The 24,853-nt window shown below is 49.7% G+C and overlaps 1 protein-coding gene across 1 annotated transcript in view; it reads left to right on the forward strand.

Annotated features, from left to right (window-relative positions):
• The first annotated feature begins 11,381 nt into the window (after positions 1–11,381).
• The window catches only part of CIB4 (calcium and integrin binding family member 4), a 60,060-nt gene continuing 46,588 nt past the window's right edge, over positions 11,382–24,853 (forward strand). The window contains exons 1-3 of the mRNA XM_054476363.1: positions 11,382–11,504; positions 12,201–12,235; positions 23,207–23,303. Coding sequence (XP_054332338.1) covers positions 11,451–11,504; positions 12,201–12,235; positions 23,207–23,303 — 186 coding nt within the window. The 5' untranslated portion in view covers positions 11,382–11,450. The remainder of the gene's footprint in view (positions 11,505–12,200; positions 12,236–23,206; positions 23,304–24,853) is intronic.

Genomic DNA, 24,853 nt, shown 5'->3' on the forward strand with positions numbered 1-24,853 from the left:
AATGGGAATAGAGGCGGGATCCTGCGAGACAGAGGAAGAGGGAGAAGAGCAAATAGGGGTTTGGTGTGAGAGGGGTGGGCCATTTGCTAAATAAAATTTAGATCCTTGCTGTGGTGGCTGCCAAGAAGAGAGAAGTGACTGATGAAAACCATATGTCTGTAAGTAAGTGGAAAGACAAACCCTGCTTGGTGTGTGGAAGATGTTGCTGTTGGTCTCCCATGCAATGGAAAAATCTCCTGTTTTAAAGAATACAATGTTAAGAGGCACTCTGAGACAAACCACATTTCGCAATTAAGTAGTTTACAAGGTCAGTAAAGGAAGGACAAAATAAACCAGCTGAAAAGGTCTTGCTCAATAACAAAATTTGTTTAAAAGTTGAATCTTACAGTCCAAAACTGTAATATAGGCTCATCACATAGTTTTTGGAAAAAACAAATAGCCAAAAAGATGAAACTTTTGAGGGATGGAGAAGCAGATCAAAGTGCTTTAAGTACTGATACAGCTATTGTATCTCCTAATGTTTGAAAAAAAAAAAGGGTAATTTTTAAAAAAACTTAAACTGTATCACTTTTTACTTTTTCTAAATTGACCCGGAGACAAACTAAAAGCAGAGACACAGACAAACGTAACTACTGTTCACTCAGTCTGCAGAACAGAATTCAGAATTCTAATTTCATCATCCAACATTCAAGTTCCAGCATAATGTGGTTCCAACTGTCCTTTTTTTGAATTTTCCTCCACGGAACACTGTTGCCCCTGTCCCTCTCCCCCACCGCCTCCCCCTGCCACACAATCCATCCTGTTTCAGGCTGCCACTGTGGGGCTTCCTGGTACACCTACGTCCCCCTGGGATGTCTTTCCTCCCAGCTGTATGGAAAAATGTTAGCCCTACTTTAAGACTATCAATTTCCAAATTCTACCCATTCCACATTAATTTCCATTTGATACTTTTGCATAGATTCCAATTTTCTGGTGAAATTCTCCATCTTGTCATCTGTTTTCTTAACTATGTTAATCACACTTATTTTGAAGTGTGTGTCAGGGAGCTCCAGTATCTGGGTCACCTGCAGGGCTGCTGTTTCTATGACGGAGATACTTTTTGGCTCCGACTGATGCTGTCCTTCATCATGGAGGATTTACTTCATTTTCCGGAAGGCAGTTAGAGAAGGGAAGGTCATTCGTAATCCAGGCTGCGGTTGAGCTGGTTTGAAGCTGTCAGGCTTTTTGAAGGCCGCTCTATTTCCAGCTCACTCTGCCTCCTGGTGTGTAACCCATCTGAGGTTCTCGCTGGAAGTCTGGCTTGTTCTTTAGGGCTCTTCCTCTTTGGTGGGCCTTCAATTCCAAGTCTGTCTTCCAAGCCCCACGAGACTGCCAAAAACTCCGCTCAGCTTCCCGGTCTCTTAGCCACGCTTCACTCCTTGGCTGGGTGCTGCTTACGGATCCGTGAATGCCTTCCAGAGAAAGGGGCCTTAGAAGCTAACCTCCACGTGCTTCTCTTCCCCAGACATCTTGGCCCCCAGGTCCTGCTTGTCTTGTAGTTTGAACTCCAAATTTATCTCCCAGCCCTTCGAAATTGCCAAAGTCTCCTACTCAAGTTCTCAGCTTCTTATCCACACTTTCTGCTTGGCTTTAGCCTCTTGGCCCCCACGCTGCTCATGAATCAGCAGATGCCTCAAGGGGAGGAGTGGCGCTGAGGCTACCCACAGGCTTCCCCTCCCCCGCGGACCCTGCCCTCTCCAGCCTGGCTGCCCTCAACAGACAGCTTTTGGACTTTATCCAGCTCATTCCCGGTGGGAGGACTGGCCTCTAAGGAGCTACTCTGACAATGCAGAAAGTGAAGTCTTCTATCCATCCATTAGAATGTAAGCTCTGTGAGGGCAGGAACCATATCTCTGCCACTGCTGAGATCTCTGGCTGATCTCAATCATGGCTTTAAACATTCCTGGACATTCCCGAATGCCTGTCTGCAGCCCAGAGCTCTGTTCTGAGCCCCTAGCCCCACATATCTAAGTGCTCCCTTGTCGTCTCCATTCAGCTGCCACACAGATATCTCAACATCAACACGTCCAAAATCTTGTTCTTCTACCCAGATCTGCATCTCCTCCCTTCATTCTGCTGCTTACGTCAGAAACCCCAGGGTCACCGTGACAATTCCTGCTCCCTCCCCTCCCACATCCAATCTCCCCGTGTTGCCGATTCCACCTTAAACGTCACATGAAGTCATCCTTCCCTTCTTGAAGGCACAACTTTGTCCCCAAGACTGTGCCCTTCTGTAGGTTACTCAGCAGTCCCCTCACAGTCCCCTAGAGCCATGCTGGCCTCCTTCCAACATGCTGGCCAGCCACCCTGTGAGCAGAATGATCCTTTGAACACAAAAATCGGATGATGTCATTTCTCCGCAGAACATCCTCCAACGACTTCCCACTGCTTTTAACAGAAAGCTTTGAAGATATACTTTCACGGAGCCACTGGTCTGCCTGGGCTGCCCCAAGCCCCCTCCCAGTCTCTCCTGACTCTTGACCTTGAGCACACCGCATCCACGGGGCCTTCTCTGTCCTGCCAGCACCAGGAGCTCCTTTGCCCAGGCCTTCACACGTGCCCTTCTCCTGCCAGGAAACACCCTCCCCCCATGTCTGCCTCTCTGCTGCTCATTCTGCAGGTCCCAGCTAAATGGCCCCTCCTCAGGGGAGCTTCTTGGACGTCCATAATTGGTTAGGTGCCCCTGATAACTCGCCATCACTGCATCCTCCACTCTGCTTATAGTGCCCAGCACAGTCTTCTTCGTTAATTGAGAGATCATTGCCTCCCTTCCTCCCCTACTAGATTCCAACCTCCCTGAGGCCAGGAACTGTGTCTGTTTTGGTCACCACTTTATCCCCAGCACTAGCAAATTACCCAGGGTACCTTAAAAGACTTGTAAATAATTTTTTGAATAAATGAATAAAAGATGGACAACGACAGCAGATGGCCATACCCCAAGCCCCGGGCACTCAGCAGAAGGCCGTGCAGGGAGCACTTAGCAGTCAGGGCAGCTGGGAGAGGGCTTTCAGTTAGCAAGTGTCTGAGGGTGAGACTATGAAAATAAACAATTGTGTCTAATGCCGTCTTCTGCTGTCCAGGGAGCTGGCAGATCTGGGTTCTAGTCCCAGGTCTGGCACACATCATGACCAATAGCATTTTTATGATGCTTCACAGTTTACAAGGCATTTCCACAGATGGGATTGAATTAAACCGGCTCTGTGACCTCCAACAAGCAGCTCTGAGAGGCCCCTGGGGAATAAGGAGCCAGGGAGCGGGCTCCTGAGCCAGCTCTGCCGTCAGCTCCACATGCTGGTTGGTAAGGCTCTCCAGCCTCAGTCTCCTCATCTGTTAAACGAAGGGGTCCAACAAGATGACCTCTAAGGTTTGTCTATGACATTTTAGAATGAGAAATTCAGAACTACCCAAATCAGAAAGCAAGTTTTTGGAGTCCCCCTCTCAAATAGCTGCTCCCCACTTTCAGCATAAGTAGCAGGGCAGCATCACCAGAGGCTCTTAACAGTACCGGGGTGACTTAGCCTTCGTGTGACTTTGTGTCACACCAAAGCAGAACCAGAAACCAGGGCTTTTTAAATTTTTTTTTTTTTTTTTTTGAGATGGAGTTTTGCTCTTGTCACCCACGCTGGAGTGCAATGGTGCTATCTCGGCTCACTGCAACTTCCGCCTCCCAGGTTTAAGTGATTCTCCTGTCTCAGCCTCCCAAGTAGCTGGGATTACAGGCACGTGCCACCATGCCTGACTAATTTTTGTATTTTTAGAAGAGACAAGGTTTCACCATATTGGCCAGGCTAGTCTAGAACTCCTAACCTCAGGTGATCTGCATGCCTGGGCTGCCCAAAATGCTGGGATTACAGGCGTGAGTCACTGCGCCCAGCCTGAAACCAGGGCTTTTGAGAGCTGACCCCAGAGCAGGTGTGAGGGGCTGGGGAAAGAGAGGTGGGAAAGAGAAGCCCAGGTGGGTGTCCAGGTGTGTCTAGGTCACCTCCAGGTGTCTAAGGGCCTTGACTCCACCAGGACCTGCTGAGAAGCCACAGAACCCCTCCAGAGCTGTCACCCAGAAATACAGTGAGGGAGCTTCTCTACCAGCTCCCAGCCCCTCTGGTTGAAGGTCAGTGTTGCTCTGAACTTTGGGGCTGTGTGTAACCATAGCCTGAGGGGTCTACTTGATAGAGAAGGTTCTGAGGCAGAAAATGAGGCCTTACAAGGCCTTGAGGCAACACCAGATCAGTGAGGGAAGAACTAGTTTCACAGGAACCTGTCCACATAGCAGCACCTGAAATCAGGTGTCACCTGGAGCATCACGGCATCTAATGCAAATTGCAAAAGGGCAGGATGACTGCTGTCCAGCCCTGCCCAAGAACCAGCGCTGGGATTTCCTCCCACACCCCTATCAACCCTCTGCTCTCTGAATGTCAAGGCCCCTCACCTGCTTTTCTGGGGAGCTTCTTGGTGTCTCGTGTCATTGGAAATGGAGGATGCCTCTCTACCAGGGCAATTCAGATGGGGCTCAGCAAAGCCTTGGGACACAAGCAGCTGTCACTCTGCTGGGCAGTCCCTGAGGACTGGATGCTGTGATGGGTGCCCTGCCCCACAATGAGGCAGTGCTGGTCCAAGTGGCTCCTCCCCCTCCTCCCCTGGTCAGTGAGTAGTGCTCCCAGGGTTGGCATTGGTGATGCTCCTGGTACCGTCCGGAGACCCTCGCTCAGGCTCCCTGGTGACATGGTGCTTCCTCCATGTCTTCCTCATCTGTCCTTTTATTAACTTTATTTAGACTCTGCTTCCCTCCCATTCCCCCCGATTCTTAAATATCTGATTTGTTAGTAAAAAAGGAGCATAGGCTGCTTCTAGCTTTTTCCCTCACGCTCTAACAATTCTGCTTTTCCCCCAGGCAACGTGAATGGGAGACTAAAGAAAAAAAAATGTCTCTCATGAGGAGATGGGGGAAAGAACATGAAGATTTAAATTTCAAGATATTGTTGCCATCTTCTCCACACTGCTGTGGGAGTCCGCGGCATCCCGTTTGACCCTAGGAAATGTACCTATTGGGCTCTTCATCCTGGCCAGGACTGTGACAGGCCACTGCACTCTCAGGCCCTCTGCACCCCCTCCCTGGGGCATGTGGGAGCTTCTGGGTCCCTGCATGGTGCCATCAGGCCAGGGAAGCCAGGCGTTCTGCCTCGGGCACTCCTGCCCTGCACCCTGCACCCGGCTGGAAATGGCTAAGAGCATGAGGCAGGCTTCTAGAGATGTGCAGGCTCCTAAGACCCCTGCCCAGGGAGCTCAGGGATGTTCCTAAGCAGCCCTGCCCCATCCGCCCCATCCACCCCATCCCTGGATAGCTAGTGCAGGGCGATCTCTGTTCCTCATTGCCTTCTTCAGCTCCTCTCTCCCCAAGACCAGCACGAGAGCCTTGCCATCCTTTTTCTTCCTGTCTACTCAGGAGGCCCCCATAGAAATCAGGATCTGCTCCCCGAGGCCTGCTTCTTGCCACAAAAAAGGAATTTAGAAAATCTTCCCTCCAGACAGAGCATAGCTTTTCAGCCTGCTCGTTTGCTGGAAACTCAAACAAAAGTCTAACTGATGTTGGGAGCCGGGGAGCGACTTGCCTCAACAGGATCTACCTTTGTCCCCAGCACGGAACTACTGCAGTGGAGGAGCCCCCTGGGCTGCAAGACTCAGGCTGAGGAAATAGATCTGAAACAGTTTCAAATATATCCTCCCATGTACACATTCCTTTAATTATACTTATGGTGAGGCACTGAGTTAGGACTTAACCCCTTGACATTTAAACAATACCTTTATTAAGATATAATTGACATATCATACAATTCACTTTTTAAAAGCATACAACACAACGGTTTTTAGTATATTCACAGCTGTACAATCATCACCATCATCTAAGATCAGAATATTTTCACCTCCCCAGAAAGAAACTCCATGCCCATAAGCAGTCACCCCTGAGTCCCCCCACCCCCCAGCTCCCAGCAGCTACCAATCTGCTTTCTGTCTCTATGGATTTGTCTATTTTGGACATTTTCTATAAATAGAATCCCATCGTACATAGTCCTTTGTGACTGACTTCTTTCGCTTCACATAATGTTTTGAATATTTATTCATATTGTAGCGTGTATCAGTACTTCATTTCTTTTTATTGCCAAATAATACTCTACTGTATGGATATACTGCATTTCATTTAATCAGTAGATGGACATTTGGGCTGTTTCCACTTTGGGGCTATTATGAATAATGCTGCTATGAACACTCATGTGAAGTTTTTGTGTGGACATTGTTTCCATGTCTCTTGAGGACATACTTGGGCGTGGAGTTGCTGGGTCCTACAGCAACTGCTTAAAACTGCAAGGAGCTGCCAAATTCTTTCCCAATGTGGCTGCACCATTTGACATTCCCACCAGCAATGTATGAGGGTTTCAATTTCTCTGTATCTTCATCAACACTTATTACTTGGGTTTTTGTTTTGTTTTGTTTTGTTTTTTTCCTGTTGTTGTTGTTTTGAGACAAGGTCTTGCTCTGTTGCCCAGGCTGGAGGGCAGTGGCACAATCTCAGCTCACTGAAACCTTTGCCTCCCGGGCTCAAGCGATCCTACCACCTCAGCCTCCCGAGTAGCTGGAGCTACAGGTGCATGCCACCATGCCAGGGTAGTCTTTGTATTTTTTGTAGAGACAGCGTTTCACTATGTTGCCCAGGCTGGTCTTGAACTCCTGGGCTCAAGAGACCCGCCCACCTTATCCTCCCAAAGTACTGGGATTACAGACGTGAGCTGCCATGCCCGGCGCTTATTACTTGTTCTTTTGATTTTGACCATGCTGGTGGGTGTGAAGAGGTATCTCACTGTGCTTTTGATCTGCATCTCCCTGATGGCTACTGATGTTGAGCTTCTTTTTATATGCTCATCGGCCATTCATCTATCTTCTTACATGTCTATTCAAATCTTTTGCCCATTTTTAAGTTGGCTTATTTGGCCTTTTATTGTTGAATTGTAATAATTTTTTATATATTCTGAATGCAAGTTTCTTTTCAACTCTTCTTGAATTCTAAGAGACACCTAAATCAGGGTCGGAGCCGGGGTTGTAGTTTTACCGGTCTGTAAAACTGTAAGTTGCAAGGTGACAGAAACCTTGCAAAGAATACATTCTGTTCCACACAGAGGGTTCCTGCAGGGGTGGACCCTGGAGGGGAAGGATGTAGAACTGCCCTTCCCCAGAGCCTCCTCCCTCCTCAATTATACCCCTTTCAAAATCTCTGCTGAAGAGGAGTTTGAGGGATGTAATGGGCTGGAGATGGATAGAGAGGCAGGTTGGTTAGTGTATCAAAGGCAGAATCATATGGAGGGAGGATTTCTCTCTCTTTTTAAAGAACACTAGCTTTTATTTCTGGGGCAAATGAGATGGTACATAAAAAAGCATTTTGAAATTATAAAGGAATATGCAAATGTAAAGTGATATTCTTATTGTTAGTATTGTTAGTGTAGGAACCAATGAAAACCCTCTCTGTGATGAAATGACAGAGCCTGCGGGGGTGCAGGGGAGGCAGGGATTGGGGAGTTAGGGGGATGAAAGATCAAGGAGAGAGAAGGGTAGCAGAGTTTGCAAACCTTGGGGTGTGTGTGTGAGTGAGAGAGAGAGAGAGAGATTGAGAGAGAGAGAGAAAGAGACACACAGAGAGAGATTCATGATTTCTGGCATATTTCTTTACCACCTGTATAATTGTTTACTTAATATTTTTGAATAGGTTCCTATTTCTTTTAATTAAACAGATATGTTTATAGAGGAAACTTTAGATCACAGTAATAAATGGTAAACCTGCATCATTTTCAATATGGAAGATACCTTTATATAAACAAATAGAATGAAAACCAGTGTTATTAAATTCTCGCTGGATCCCGTGGCCATCTGGGCCTGTGCAACTGGCCCTGACTTCTTAGCCTGGTTCACTCATCCCCGTCACTCAGGTCTCTGCTCCAGTGCTTCCATGACCACCAGCCCCTCCATCGTCACACCCTCTCTCCCCCGTTCCCTGCTTTCCTTCTTCCGCAGCACATATGGCTGTCTAAGGGATGTGGGTGCACATATGTGCGTCTGGATCCATGAGGGCAGGACATCATCTGTCTCATTCACCTCTGTCTCCACTACCTCGCTCAATGAATAGTGGTTGAGTCAGTAGCTTAAAGCTCTGGGCTCCAGGGCAGCTCTCTCTTTTGTTTTTGTTTTCTTTTTAGCAAGTGTCAGCCAGGTGTCAAAGTCACAACCAGCCAGTGCCAAGCTGCCACTTGCACCTCGATGTGATGAGGAGCACTGAGGCTGGAGAAGGAAGTGGCTTTCTGGGTGTGATCCTGCAGATCACCTGGCTTCCCCAAGTTTCCTGCCCCATGCTTTGGGAATCCACAGACCCGCAGCTTGCCCACTTACCAGCTGACTGACCCAAGAGCATCACTTCACCTCACCAGCCTCCGCCTTCCCTAGAGCAAAGAAGCAAGGATACCCTACTGCCCTCACTGAGCTGCTTGAGCCTGAAGGCAGACAGTTTACATGCACACACCTGGCAGATAGAAGCTGCTTAATCAACGATGGTAGAAGCTCAAAGGGGTTAGCAGAAGATGGGGTTTGACCACTGGCTTAGCCTGCAAAAGTCCTACCCTTCCTTCCAGGCTTAACTCTTTTTTTTTTTTTGAGATGAAATTTCACTCTTGTTGCCCAGGCTGGAGTGCAATGGCGCGATCTTGGCTCACTGCATCCTCTGCCTCCCGGGTTCAAGCGATTCTCCTGTCTCAGCCTCCCGAGTAGCTGGGATTACAGGTGCATGCCATCATGCCTGGCTAATTTTTGTATTTTTAGTAGAGACGGGGCTTCATCATATTGATCAGTCTGGTCTCGAACTCTTGACCTCAGGAGATCCGCCTGCCTTGGCCTCCAAAAGTGCTGGGATTACAGGCATGAGCCACCGCGCCCGACCCAGGCCCAGCTTTTAAAAGTAGTAATATAATTTACCCTTATTTTTGTTTGTTTTGAAACAAGGTCTCACTCTGTCGCCCAGGCTGGAGTACAGAGGCACGATCTTGGCTCACTGCAACCTCCGCCTCCTGGGTTCAAGCGATTCTCATACCTCAACCTCCTGAGTAGCCGGGACTACAGACACAGGCCACCACACCTGGCTAATTTTTCTACTTTTAGTAGAGATGGGATTTCACCATGTTAGCCAGGCTGGTAATTTACCTTTTATTGAGAACTCAATACATAGCAGGTATCTTGCCAAATAAGAGCTTCACATACACCCATCATTTTATTTTATGCCTGCAATACTTATGAAGTAGGGATTTAACATTCCCCTTTTACAGATGAGGAAACTGAGGCTTACAGTATTTTATGACTTGCTTGAGGTGATGCAGTAAGAAGTGATGCCGCCAGGCCTTTCAGATTTCAGAGCCCATGTTCTTAACCACCGCATGATAACAACTTAAATGCCACCACCTACATGAAAGCTTGGTGCCCAGCAAGGCTTTCCTCTTCTAAACACTCGTAACTCTGTACTCTTCCCCGTCTGTGACATCTGCCTCCATCTGCTTTAGTGTGTGTATATATGTGTGTGTGTGTATGTGTGTGTGTGTGGTGAGCACACATTTCTTTTTTTTTTTTTCTTACTCCCTTAAAAGAGCAGGAAGAGCATACGTTCCTTGAGGGTTGAAGTCATGTTCAGTCCTCTCTCCCCCAGGGTCAAGCCAAGTCCCTGGCACACTGTGGATATTCTACCTGTGTCTGGTGAGCAGATGAAGGAATGAGGGTCCCGGGTTTCCTTCTGCCAGGCTCTATCCCCATGGAGGACAGTCAAAGAAAAAGCAGGCAGTTGCACTTCAGAGATATACATAAGCTTCATCAGAGAACCACTGGGATGTTTACTCAGGAAAGCATGGGGAAGATGTGTCCTAGAACAAGGAGACCAGCCCTTCATGACAAAGGTGGGTGTGCAGACCCTCCTGGAGGCAGGGGAGGGAGTGATGGCTTCTGGAAGGCCCTCCTGGCCTGTGATGTTGATGCCTGTGCTGGACGTTGTCTCTGTCTGCCCATCCTGCTCTGCCCTGCTCTCTTCCCTGTAGGAGATCAGAGAAAGAGGAAAGACTGGAGCAGGGGTGTTGCTTCCAGGTGGGTGGTGCTGGGGCGGGTAGCAGCTCTTTGTTGTTGGGCTCAGGAGTCTGTGTTATCCATGTGATTTCCCTACACCCTGAACACACCTTTGTGGAGGGTCCTTTTGTTAGACCCTTTTCACATGATCCTGATTTGATGGTGCCCTTTGTTCCTGCAGAGACCCTGACTGATGGGATAGAACGCCCTTTTCTGTACTTTTTGGGCCACTCCTTGAGGTTGGATCTATGCTGATTTATTTCTGTATCCCCATGCCTGGCACAGTCCTGGGGTTGTGGTCCCTTGTTTATTTTTTATTTTGATTTGTTAGAGACAAGGTCTTGCTCTGTCACCCAGGCTGAAGTGCAGTGGTATGATCATCGCTCACTGCAGCCATGAACTCCTGGGCTCAAGTAATCCTCCTGCCTCAGCCTCCTGAGTAGCTGGGACTACAGGTGTGCTGGTGTGCACCTCTGCTCCTGGCAGGTTGTAGGGTTTTTTTGTTTTTTTTTTTGAGACAGGGTCCTAAGCTGGAGTGCAGTGGTGCGATCTCAGCTGTCTGCAACCTCTACCTCCCAGGTTCAAGCGATTCTCCCATCGTAGCCTCTGGAGTCGCTGGGACTACAGGTCATGCCACCATGCCAGCTAATTTTTGTATTTTTTGGTAGAGACAGGGTTTCTGCATGTTGGCCAGGCTGGTAGCAAACGCCTCACCTCAAGTGATCCACCAGCCTTGGCCTCCCAAAGTATTGGGATTAGAGGCGTGAGCCACCATGCCCAGCTAGGTTGTGGTTCGAATAGCTAGCATTTATTGAGCACTTACTATGTGCCTGGCATTATGTCCTGTATTCGTCAATCCTCACAGCAATCCCATGATTATCTTCCCTGCTTACAGATGAGGAAACTAAGACACACAGATATTGAAGAGCTTGTCCCAGGTTACAATGGGGCGGATCTGGGATTCGAGCCCAGGCACTATGACTCCTGAGCTGACAGTGTGACTCTCAGCCCTGTCTTTGGGCTGCCTTTCTGCTTGTTGTATGGGGACTGATGTCTCTTAGCTTTGGGATTGAAAATAATTTGCTTCTTTGCTAACTCAGCAACCCAGGTGGAATGGGAATGAAAAGAATTTGTTTCTTTGCCAACTCAGTGACTCAGGTGGAATGGGCAGAAGGTGGAATGTAGGTCACCATGGCAACCGGATCAACGAGGTGCCCCAGCTGGCGAGTCCTTGAGGCTGAGGTTCTACTGCTGGCAGACAGAAAGGTGTGGTTGGCATGGGGCAATGCTTGAGGTACCAGATGCACTGGGAGGACCTGGAAGAGTATCAGGTGGGTAGATCAGGCTGGGGATTCTGGGCAGTGGTGGGAGCTTCCTAAAGCAGGCGGAATGAATGGGAAAATTCCTTCCTGATGCTCTAGCAGGGGTGTCCAATCTTTTGGCTTCCCTGGGCCACATTGGAAGAAGAATTGTCTTGGGCCACACATAAAATACATTAACACTAATGCTTGCTGATGAGCTAAAAAAAAAAAAAATCACGAAAAAATCTGATAATGTTTTAAGAAAGTTTACAAATATGTGTTGGGCCCCCATTCAAAGCTGTCCTGGGCTGCATGTGGCCTGCAGGCCGTGGGGTGGACAAGCTTGCTCTAGAGTTTACCAGGCGGGGTAGTGGTGGTCCCTGTCTTTGCTAAATCTGCATCCATGTGGCCCAGATGAGATCTCTAAGGTTACCTTCCTCCATCTGTCTCCTGCTCCAGAGCCCAGAGTTTCACTCTTGTCTCTGATCTCCTCTCCACATCTGTGCCGATGCCCTCCTTCCCAGGGCTGTAAGAGACTGGGGGGTAAGAAAGAGCACCATTTCCTCTCCTGCCGCCACCTCAGGCATCCACCTCAACCTGGGGTTCCCCCAGCTGTGCAGCAAAAGAATGGGTGTTTCCTCCCCAGCCTCTGAAGTGCGCCACTCCCCAGGGGCCACAGCAGGGATGAATGGAGTGGACACATCGCTTCTCTGTGATTTGTTGCAGGCCCTGACCTTCCTGACCAGAAATGAAATTCTGTGGTGAGTAGAGGCCCCGCCCCTCTTTCCTTCTTCCACCTCCTCCCTCTGAGCTGGATTCTTGCCCTAATACAGCCTCACTCTGGTCCCTGAGTGTGGTCCCTGCCCAGAGCCACACAGCCCTGGAGATGGGGCTGGGACACGGCAGGCAGGGATGGGAGGGCCCAGGGGCCATGATCTGCAGAGCCCCACTGGAGTTGAATGAGACATCAGGCTTTAGGCTGCTAACCCTTTACTGGGATCCAAGGTGAGGTTTCTTCAGAGGATCATGGAGCTGGACAGAACCTCTTTGGAATAATGAGGAAAACAAGGAAAGGATTTGGGGAACTTATGTCTGAAGCCCATTTTGGCTGTTCGCTGGCTGGGTAAACTTGGATGCATGACTGAAGCCCAGCCTTCCCTCCCCACCTCCCTCCCTCCGTGCCCTGTCTCCAGTGCCTGTGATGTGCTGGCCTCGTGGAGGCCCTGAGGATGGGATGGTGAGCAGCCCCGCTCCCTGTTGTCATGTGGACCCCTGTCCAGTGGGGAAGAACCTTCATTCAACGTGCAGGTGGCCAAATACCCTTCTAGTGGGGGCTGTGGGGAAAGTGAATAGTGTGAGAGGTGTGTGTGTGTTTGTGTGTTTGGGCCAAGCCAGGTGCCCAACAAAACCTGTTAGATAAATAAAGGAGCTCACCAAGACACTTTCAGGGGAAGTGGGGAGAAGGTTCCCTCTCATCATCTTTGCTTGGACTAACCCTCCCCAGTCACCACATGGAAGCCACATTTCCCACTCAGGGTCTGGGGGTGGCAGGTAACAACTTTGTTACAAGCACAAGACTCTCCAGGCACAAACGAGGATGGGGGATGGCCAGGGCACGGGGAACTACAGAAACCAGGGGCTGTCACCCAGTGACATTATTTCCCTTTTGAAAATAATATTCACTCACTTTTTTAAATATAGAAAAATATGACATAACTCCAAATGACCTATATCCTACTACCCATATAACCTCTATTGAAATTTTCTGAAAAGTATCACATGAATAAAAATAAAATGAAATCTAAAAAAAATCCACGAGCCTGGCTAGAAAATTCAAAATTCAAATAATGGTTCTCACTCATAAGTGGGAGTTGAACAATGAGAACACATGGACACAGGGAGGGGAACATCACACACTGAGGCCTGTTTGGGGGGTGGGGGTCTAGGGGAGGGATAGCATAAGGAGAAATATCTAATGTAGATGACAGGTTGATGGGTGCAGCAAACCACCATGACATGTATATACCTATGTAACAAACCTGCATGTTCTGCACATGTATCCCAGAACTTAAAGTCTAATTAAACAAAAAAAAAAGAAAATTCAAATAGTGTAAAAGTTCTAAGTGAAAAGTAAATGTCTCCATTCTCTCCTCCCAGTCCTTTTCCCTCAAGGCCGCCTCTGCTCACTGTTGGTTTGTCTTACCATCTAGCCTTCCAGAAGAATTTTCCATACATAAGCCGACACATTTATCCTCCTTTTACCCCATTCACACTGTTGCATTTATCCCTTCATACTGTTCTGTACCTTTTTTTTTTTTTTTTTTAGCTTTTGGGGTTTTTTTTGAGACAGAGTCTTGCTCTGTCTCCCAGGCTAGAGTGCAGTGGTGCAATCTTGGCTCACTGCAACCTGTGCCTCCCTGGTTTAAGTAATTCTCTTGCCTCAGCCTCCTGAGTAGCTGGGACTACAGGTACCTGCCACCATGCCCGGCCAATTTTTGTATTTCTTTAGAGATGGGGTTTCACCATGTTGGCCAGGCTGTTCTCAAACTCCTGACCTCCAGTGATCCTCCCACCTTGGCCTCCCAAAGTGCTGGGATTACAGGGGTGAGCCACTGCACCCGGCCTACATTTTAGAACTTCGATGGGTAAGACAATGTTGTCCTTCAAAGGAGTTGCACCAGTTTATACTCTCAGCAAGGGGGCATGGCCATGCCTGCCCCTCTTTCCACCCCAGGGGCTTCAAATGGCATTCGTGGATCCATCCCTGGGGTTCCTCCTATATGCCAGGAGGGAGCATGGGGTGGCGGATGAGAGGAGCGAGAGGAGGATGGGAAGGGTTCAGGCTCTCTCTTGAACATCGATCCTTTATTTTCATTTGTTCTGCATTGGCCTTTGGAGAAAGAGTTCCTTGGAAGCGAGCCATGCTTATGGATGCCTCCCTTCTGAACCTCCCACCCAGGCCCTGAGATGACCTCCTCCCAGATCCTGTTTCCAGTCTGTTTCCATCCCCATGGAAGGTGCCTTTCCCCGGAGAAGAGCACAGTTTGGCTCTGCGTTGTGTTGGGGAGGCGGGTCCCGGTGAGTGCTGCCAGGGAAGGCTCTGGTTCACAGTTCACGGTTCATGGTTCAGTGCAAACTTCTCTAACAAGCAGTTCTCAAAGCTTTTTCTGTCCTGCTCCTTCTCTTGAGAGCGCCATTCCTGAGCATGAGGGGCCTGTGCCTGCTCCTGGGTAGCTCCTGCCCAGGAGGCTCCCACTCTCAAAGGCCAGCGTGCGTCAGCGCTGGGGGTGGTGGGGTTGGGGACACCACTGCATAAGGAAGGCAGAATAGAGGGCAAAGTATCCAACTCCTATTACTTGGACACCTTCAAATAAGACAAAGTGAGAAGCACTGGTGGGGCCGGGGACAGCAGCGCAGAAACTCTCAAATGGGAAGGTGATACCAGTGAGAGCTCTCTGCTGCTTTAAACCAAGGGGAGTCTCCAGACCCAGGAGACCACGGCCTGGGGAGCAGCTGAGAATGTGGAATAGCTGTCAAGAGCTTTGAAGAGTGGAAGAGGACCAGCGAAGGCAGGAGATGCTGAAATGTCCCAGTTCAAAATGGGAAGTACACCTTGACCCAGCCACTCCACTTGCATGAAGAGGACACAGGTGAAGTAAGTGCTGATTCATCCCTCCGTGGAAGACTGCCCTTAGAGAGGAGGGGAAGAGCTTTCCGTTCGATATAGAGCCATCTCCAAGGTATGTTATTAAGCTAAGAAAGCAAAGTTCAGGGGGCTTCCAGTTACGTGGAGAATAGAGAATTTTCTTTGACCTCTGTTTCCTCTACTAAAAGGAGAGTAAAGGAATTTAAAAAAAAAAGAAGAAGCAGCAGCAGAAAGAAACCCATAAGGACAAAGAGAACACAAGCAATGACAGCAGATGAGAGAGGTCAACAAAAATTTTAAAAATGCAAAGCAGATAGACCCATGACGCAGACTTAGCTGAACAGAAAGTTGAAAGAATTTTGCCTGCAGGGGTTGGATGATGGAATCGAGAACCCAGAAAGGCTCAGGAACCTCCGAATGCCAGGATGCAGGATCAGGTGAAAACAGAAAGACAGATTGAAAGTCTTATGTTATTCCTTCTCTCTCCCTCTGCAAACCACAATCCACTTGGCACCCCTGCCCTGCCCCAGCGGAAGACAGGAGCTAACCATCTGGGGAGAGCTGGAGCCAGACAGGCCCCTGACTCAGGGCCACCAGCATGATGAAGAGCAGGGTGAGCTTCTGGTCAGCATTTTAGAGCCTGCCTGTAAGTAGAAATCGAAAGCTAAGTGACACCAGGTATTTAAGGAAATAATAAAAAACAGCCTACATACACTAAGTCATGCCATCATGACATTTCAGACTGCCAGAGATGATGAGAAGATCCTGAGTGCTTCCACAGAGAGCAAAACAGATTACAGAGAATCGGCAATCAGAATAGCTTTGGACTTATGTTGGAAGACAGTGGCTAAACACATTCAAAATTCTAAGGAAAAATTTTCAATCTAGAAATAAGTTCTAGCTAAGCCATTAATCAAGAGTCAGGGCAGGATAACAATACTTTTTGACATGCAAATTAGAAAAATCATCTCTTATGGACCTTTTCTTAGGAAGCTTTTGGGAGATGTGCTTCATTAAAACTAGTGAGTAAACCAAGAAAAAAGAAGACCCAGGATCGGGGAAACAAAGGCTTTCAACCTAGAGGCAAAACGAATTACAAGGAAGATAGTGAAGGGAAGCTGAAGGATGACAGCAGGACACTCGGCCTGGAAAGCAATCAGTCCAGATTAGAATTAAGGAGTCAGCGGTTCCAGGAGTGGTGTCTCTAAGGAGACAAAATGAATCTATCTAGATACCATATTGAGAGGTACTTATTTCTGCAGAAAGTTTGGAGATGAAATAAAGATAGGCACACAAACCAAGGCAAAAAACCAAAAGTGATTATTAACTCTGGGAAAAACAAAAAGCCTTGCAAGAAAGAAGAAGTAATCATGTTGCACGAGGGAACTCAGCTTGAGCAATGTTTGAATAATGCATATACAATATATAATATTATTATAAACACTGAATATTCACTCAGGAAAATTGTTTTATATTGGGAGGTTGGGGAAAGGAAAAGAAGTATATATAGAGAAATAAATCCTTTTTTTCTACTAAGAGGTCACAAGATAATATCTATAGTGAAAACAACAGCAAAAGGCAGTATTAGCACAGCATTTAGAAGTACCATGTAAATATTAAGGAAAAACAAAGTGAAATAGCAAAATGCTTGCAAATTGCTGTCTTTGGAGAGCAGGGTTAGAGAGGTGGTGTGGGGTACGGAGTATTAGTAACTTTGATTGTAAGCGTCACAGTATCAAAGTACTATTTGCATTTTTAATCTATTTAACTGTATTACTTTGGCAAACAAGACCAGTACATACAGGCTGCTACTGCTCTTGTGAAATAAACGGCTGTTCATACATGCACACACACAGGAGAATATCCCTGGAAGCAGACACACAAACTGATAATAGATTATCTTCTTGGTGGGGCCCTAGGGAGTGGAATATTTTAGGGTTGGTGTGGGCATGCTGTCTGTAAAGTGAGGGGACAGCTGTGATGTGGATGCCCAGCTGCTCTGGCTCAGGGAGCAGAAGGCATGTGATACTCAGGGAAAAAGTGGCCATCCTGGGCTACCAAGGCCAAGTTGAGCCAGACGAAGCCCTGGTCACTTTTGAATGATTTTCCACTGTGGCCTCTGACAATGCCTTGTGATTTTCCTATCAGTGTCATAGAGAAATGTGGCCCAGATGGCAGTACAGTTGGATGGACTTAGCCAGTTAAAAAAGTATTCAAGAGACCGATAGGTAGAAGTAACCTTTGCAGGGAGGCTGCCTCTGTCCAATATTTTCCCACCTTCTTATCTGTGACTTGCATAAGGACACAAAGGCTTGGTCACCAGATCTGCAGATGGCACCTCCTGGGGGCTGGTCGGGGGAGACCTCATGTGCTAAACTTGTCTTGGAGCCAGCCCCTTCTCAGTCCAGGGCTGCTTTGGTTTGGCCCTCCAAGAAGAGGTCTGTTCACTCTGTAAGTTTCCAGCCTATGAGACTTTCCTTTCACATGTTTTTGATCTCAGCAAAAGCAAGGTCCCTTTCCGCCTTAGCATCGGGGCAGTGTTGTCTGACTCTGTTTGAATTGGTTGTCCCAGAAGAAGCCTTTTCCTGAGATGCCTCTTCTGGGCCCAGGCCCTTCTGGCGGTGACTGCAGACCCTGCAGACCCAAAGAGGGCCCATATGGCTTCCTGGGCAAGGCACAGCCTGACTCCAGTCCAGACCTCTATGTCTTAGGCGCAGGTCAGCCTGGCTCAGCCTGAGCTCTTCGGACTACTCTGCATTGCCTGGGATGGTTCCTGACACTCTCTTGGGTGGGGTGGGGTCTGGTTTAGGAGCCTGAAGCTTTGCTTCCAGCCTCTGCCCAGGCTGACCCAGCCATGGGGCCGCTCTTTCTTCCTAGCACCTCTGGAGGCTCCAACACTTTGTAGACTCCACGGCCCTGTCCTGGCCATTAATGGGCACCTCAAGGCCAGCAGGTGGAGTGGTTACAGGTTTATTTCCTGGAAGCCAAAGACCTGGGTTTGAGGCCCGGCTCTGCCACTTAGTAGCTGTGCAAACACAGGGGAGTGTCTTATCCTCCCTGAGCATCAGTTTCCATCCTTATAAAATAGTTGAGGGAAATAGAACCTAATCTCACAAGGTTGTTATTAGGACAAGTAGAAGATCAAATCTGTCATTGTTAGAGCAATACCTGGCACACGGGTCAGCACTGATTATGTGGCTGCTGTTACTATTATGGTATTATTATCCCTACTTTTTGCAAATGAGGAAATCAGCTCAAAGAAATGAAGTAATTTCCTCAAGCCCACACAGATTGCAAGTAGCAGATCAGGGATCTAAAAGCCACATTTTCAGGCTAAAGAAGGACCATTTAGAAAATATCTACTATCTGCAGGCAGTACTGTAGAGCAAAGGACTATTGACCCCATGGGGTGGGGGTGAAACCGGAAAGCTGGGACTTGAGGAGTGGGAATTTGGGCTTGTCATGTTCTTGATCTTGCTGGGGCAGTAGAAATACTGAGAAGCTTGTAGAACCTGTAGGTGCCTCGGGCTGTATCCTGGCCTTGAATGAGAACTTCAAGGGGTGGGGAGGGCAGATCCTTTTACAAACTCCCTACATGATTCTTATGTGGGACCCTGTTGAGAACTATTAAGCTAGAGGGTCTCAGAGGCAAGGGGGTAAATGGGATGCCAGAGAGAGGCACGAAAACCTAGAGTCATAGGATGCCTAAACTGGAGGGAGCCGGGGGGATGCTGTGACTCATTTCACAGAAGGGAAACTGAGGCCCGAGAGGGGACTTGGCGAGTCCAAGGTCCCAGGGACTGTCAGCAGCGGAGTGACCTCCACCCATCTTAGGGCCAGCCCCTGAGCCCGCAGACAGCCCCTCCTGCCTCTCTGGGCTGTGTGGAAGGGAGCCATGGCCCAGGCTGCTGGATTGCTGGCAGGCTGAATGTGTGAGTTTTTCAAATGGCTTTGACTTTTGAGTCCATTAGTGATTAATTCAGGGTTCCATTTAGAGCCAGCTGATCCATATTTGGAGGAGGAGAACATTTTGTGGCAGCCGAGATGCAGCCACGATTCATCTATGGGCAGCCCGCCCACTCTGCAGCCTGGGAAGGCACCAACTCCTGGCAGGCACCCCACCAGCACCCTCCCCAAGAGGACTCTCCAGGGGGTGACTCGAGTCTCTCACCTGGAAGAAGGGTGGGCCCTTTAGGGGTGGGCAGCACAGCCCGAAGAACTTGGTTTAGGGTTCAGCCCTCCACTCTGTCTCTTCCCAGCTGTATAACCTTAAATACAATACTTAAACTCTCTGAGCCTCAGTTTACCCATCTATAGAAATGATGGCCCCTCCACTTCTCCCACAGAGAGTTGTTGGGAAAATTCAGTGAGATGATGTGTGTGAGTGCACCCGGCACAGAGGCTTCGTCATGAGAAGAGGGTGGCAAGGGCCGGTGAGTTTCTTCTCTGCCCCTCAGCAGCCCCTGATGCCTCCTGGGGAACGAGCTTTGGAGTTTGTATCTCTGGCTTTAACTTTCACCTACTTGACTTTCAGTTTCCTCATCGGTAAAAGAAACAATGGTCCCTTCCTTGCAAGATTGGCATGAAACATGCAGAATGTCCGTGAGAGTTGGCTGCACAGAGCAGGCACTCCTACTGGTGCCCGTGGTGGGGGCAGGAGCCTGAGCTCGCTTGTGCGTTGCCTTAGGGATTTTTAAAAAAACCAAAACATTAATTTTTGTTGAAAATTGCTCTTATTGAAAGTGGATCTGTTCTTTATCACCTCAAGCCAGCAATTCTAACAATGACAGTGACAAAATGCTCCTTTTGGCTGGAGCCGGCCACTCCCACTGCCCTTAACCCTTTCTTTTCTTTTTTTTTTTTTTTGTGATGGAGTCTCACTCTGTCCCCCAGGCTGGCGTCCAATGGCACAATCTAAGATCACTGGAAGCTCTACCTCCCGAGTTCAAGCGATTCTCCTGCCTCAGCCTCCGGAGTAGCTAGGATTATGGATGCGTGCCACCATGCTGGGCTAATTTTTTATATTTTTGGTAGAGATGGGGTTTCACCATATTGGCCAGGCTGCTCTCGAACTCCTGACCTCAAGTGATCCGCCTGCCTCAGCCTCCCATAGTGCTGGGATTACAGGCAGGAGCCACTGCGCTCGGCCTACCCCTCGCCCCTTGTAGGGCACTGGACACTTCAGCAGTGATGGCTTTTCTTCCTCCTTGTTGACCTGTGGTGCCCAGAACCCACCCCAGTACCTTCCGGGAGAATCTCTCCCCCAACCCATTCCACACTCTGCTTTCTACTCCCTCCCAAATGTGTGCAGTCCCTAGACCCTAGTGACAGCTCAGGCCCCTTCTGTGGCCAAGGCGGCAGTCATGGTGCTCTCCATGAACACCACACGCCGCTCCAGCTCCCATCTGTCAGGCCCTAGCCCGGATCTGCACAATGCCACTGGAAGGAGGCTGGCTCTGCATCGGACAGGGTCAAGATATGAACCTGGGCCTGCATGCTCAGAGGGGTCCGGCAGTTTGCCTCGGGTCTTGTAGCTAGAGGTAGAGAAACAGGATCCAGATAGATCTGTGAGCAACCCGGCGGGAAGCAGGCGGCACACTCAGCAGGGTCTTTGAAGGTGCTTTGCAGTGAAGGAACTGTTCAGAAGGAGGCCCAGGGAAGCACCCAGGGGCCAGCCCTGACTGCCCCAGGCCTGAGGTGATAGCTGAGAGCTGGAGCTGCAGAAGCTGGCTGCTAGCCTGAGACAGCGGGAACACAGACACTGCAGAGTTGTGTGGGGCTAGGAGGGAGAGGAGGATAAATCCCCACCCATCACTTATACCTCCAGTCCTCCTGGAGCTTCCCTTAAGCCAGAGGGGAAGGGAGGTGGGAACGCTGTCAGTAGAGATCAGCCTCCCAGGGCACAGAGTGCAGTGGGCACACAGAATCCCAGCATAGTTTCTTTCTACTCTCCCAGGGCTGGGGTCTGAAGGATGTTTTTCTAGTCAGTGAGATGTGAAACAGTGAGTGGCTGGCAGGGTGCGAGGCCTCCACCTACCATCGTCAGGGCTCTGGGAGAACCTCCTGCTTCCTGCTCTACCTCTGAGTCTCCACTCATAAAATCACCCTCCAAATTCTTCACCTAGTTTTTGTTGTTTTTTGAGACGGAGTCTTGCTCTGTTGCCCAGGCTGGAGTGCAGTAGTGTGATCACAGCTCACTGCAGCCTCAACCTCCTGGGATCCAGTGATCCTCCCACTTCAGCCTCCTGAATAGCTAGACTATAGGTGCGTACCAGTATGCCTGGCTAATTTTCAATTTTTTTGTAAGATGGGGTCTCCCTGTATTGCCTAGGGTGGTCTCAAACTCTTGGGCTCAAGCGATTCTCCCACCTCAGCCTCCTGAAGGGCTGGGATTATTGGTATGAGCCGCCGCACCCGGTCTTCACTAAGTTACATGTCCCTAAATTCCACCAATCAGAGCCTCATTTGAGTCAATAAACCACATGCCCTGGAATGTCAATAGGGGACTGTTAGTCACTCACTCCTGCATACAGACTCCTTTCATGGGATTGCTGGCCTCCTTAGCACTCCGAGGAGAGTAGAGGTTTGATGGAAGACAGGAGAGGAACAAGAAAGGACTAAAGGAGGGAGGGGTAATTTTGGAGCACGGAGGGGACCATGAAGAGAGGGGAGAGCAGGTCCGGGTCAGGGTGGTGGGCTCCCACTCTCACAGTCTAGGTGTGGGTTGTGCACAGCCCAAGGGCACAGGGGCACCTGGAGTATAGGAGAGAAACACAGAGAGGGGGCAGGCTGGGTGTCCCCTCTGAGGCCCGGAGTAACACAAACACTCTCACCTACCAGACACTGCGCTGATGTTGCATACACCTCCCCTCATTTAATCCTCACGAGTGTGTGGGGGGAGATTTATTACCCCACTGCAAAGAGGAGGAGACTGAGGCTCAGGTGGATTCAGAACCTTGCTCGACGCCTCAGAACTATTAAGTGGCAGAGTCAGGATTTGAACTTAGATCTGTCTGGCTCTAGAGACAGTGTTTTTAACCAGCCTGTGGTGACCCCACCACCCACCATCCACCATTTACACACAAACACACACACCCTTCAGCCTCCTTCACACTGAACCCCCGCCACAGACCTCCAAGAGAGATATCGTTCTCTTCCCTTATCCAGATGATGAAACTAAAATTCAGAAATGTCAAGTGAGTTACCCGAGGTCACACAGCCCTGCCACAGCAGTTCAGGTTCTGGGATTCAGGCCTCCTGGGCCCCAGGGCACCACTGTCTCACCTCCACTGGCTGCCTTGATTGCTGGACCTTTAGGCCTAAGAGCTTGCTGGTGGACAGAGACCCAGGTTCAGGATAGGGTGAGAGAGACAGGGAATGAGGGCTCATCCTCTCTCAGCCTGAGGCAGAGCTCCCTCCCGCCCTCTACTCTCAGGGGTCACATGGCCATTTCACCCTCTGCCTGTAGCTTATAAGCAAAATCCTCTTGACTGGCATGGGATCCTATAGACAGAGACATCGCTGACAGGGATGATTAGGAAGACCACTCAGTCCACGATCTGCTGGAACCAAGTTTGCTATCAAGTGGCCTAGCAAGGCTGGTGGTTTGCTGGCTGCAGGCAGCTGGGTTCTAATCCCGGCTCACTCAGGCCCACAAAGTGACCTCTTTCCTTGGGTTGAGGATGGAAATTGGCAGATGGCCAGAGGTGAGGACCCTGGCTTCCCCAAGGTCCTACTGGCTTCCCCATCCGTAACCGAGGGACTGGACATAAGCCCCTTCAGTTCTGACATCCTATGACGAACCCTCGTAGAGTGTGCTGCTGGCTACAGGGCACATTCGCCTAACTTTCCTCTCATCTGGCTCGTCTCTGCATCCCCTATGGTGTGCCTGGCACACTGGAGGGTCCAGGGATATTTCTAGAAGACATATTTATTACTGCGCTTTACTATTATTGATTACTGCCTTTTCTGTGTCAGCCGACCCCAAGTCTCCTTCCTCAAAGAGACACCCCCACCCCTTGCAGCAGGAGACGGGCTTGCTGGCCTCCTTTCCCTGGCCACACGGCCTTCATGCCTCTCTTCTCAGCATCCATGACACCTTCCTGAAGCTCTGCCCTCCTGGGAAGTACTACAAGGAGGCAACGCTCACCATGGACCAGGTCAGCTCCCTGCCAGCTCTGCGGGTGAGTCCAGGATGGTGGGTGGGGCAAGGGCAGCATCAGTGGGACCTGCTGATGGGCTGATGGGTGCTGGGAGGGGGGGGGTGAGGTGGGCACTCCGTGCTGTGGGATGGTCACCTCACTCCAAGGGGCTCCTGATCCTCCAGGCAGAGGAGCGCAAGGACATGGCTCCCAAACACTTCCTGCATGCATCTGGCCTCCCTCCATCCTCGCCTCGGTCCCAGAGCAGGACCGTGTGATAACTGTCACTACTTCTCAGGTGGGGCCAGGGGCAGAGGGGGCATGAGACCTGCTCCAGGCCTCACCGTGAGAGGTAGCGGCCCCAGCTGGAGGTGCTCGCTGGCCCTGCTGCTCAGCCTCCGAGGCCAGCCTGTGGGTCTTTAGATGGGCTTCAGCTTGCAGTCCACCCCACACTGTCTGCTCATTCCTTACTTAACCCTCACCCCAGTGACCCCACACCAGCCAGTTCCCTCTGCTGTCTGTTGTGCCCCAAACTAGGGCAAGTGACCCTAGGCCAGGATCCCCTGCATGACCATTAGGCCTTGAGGAAGCCAGGGCGCCACCCCAGCCACCGGCCCAGTTCCTCAGCCCTTCTCTTCTCCTCAGGCTGCCTCAGTGGACTGGGGCTTTTCTAGAGGGACTGAGAATTTTCTCAGGTTCTTCTCTGAGAAGCCAGGAGGAGCAGGGCTTGGGGCCCAGAGACTGTCCTCCCAACCTGCCTTCTTCCAGCTCCAGGAGTGGCTGCAGGAAAGAAGGGTGTTTGCATTTCTGCTCTTGCAATCCTCTCTCTACTCATCTTGCCCTCAATTCAGCCAACGCTCCCTGGGCTGGAGGCTCCTGTTACACAGACGGCTGGTTGAATGCTCATTCCCTCCCAGCTTCCACAACTTTTCCTGGGCTGAATCTCACCTTCCAAGCACCCAGAACACACTCCCACCCCCTACAAACACACACCCTTGCTATGGGTGGGTCCTTGGCAAACCTTCCCTGGTCTTGGTTTCCTCACCTGTAAAATGGGTAGAGCAGTGCGGGGAGGCTGGGAGTGACCATGTGCACTCTAAGATGCCTGGCCCCACAGGCAGTGCTAGCCTGAGCTGTCCCTACTCCCCCCACCTCCCAATCCTTTAGGGACAATTATCTGAGTCTTTATCCCTTTTATGAAGAGGTCCTGCCCTTCCCCCAGGGCAGCCTGGAAGAGCTCAGAGGCACAAAATAAAGGACTCCAAAATCACTCCTGAGATTTTAATTAAAATTTGTGCATTGCATTGAGAGGCAATGTTACGTTAACAAATCATGGCTATGTCAGGCTTCCCTATTTTTCATTCGATTCTTGGCAGAATAATGATTTCAGTTTGTCATTGTTCAATGAGAGCCCATCTTCGTTTCTGTCTGGAACGAACTGGGCTCTGAGAGCTGTGGCCACCACTTGGAAGAGGCCCGGGGACACCAGGGAGGAGGAGGCTGGCTCCTGAGGAAGGGACGTGGAGGGGGCACAGACATGTCATCCAAGCCACGGCTGCACGGCCCTTCCTAAGTGACAGGCCTATCTGTAG

This window comes from Pongo pygmaeus, chromosome 12 (assembly GCF_028885625.2).
Source record: "Pongo pygmaeus isolate AG05252 chromosome 12, NHGRI_mPonPyg2-v2.0_pri, whole genome shotgun sequence".
NCBI classification, from domain to species: Eukaryota; Metazoa; Chordata; class Mammalia; order Primates; family Hominidae; genus Pongo; species Pongo pygmaeus.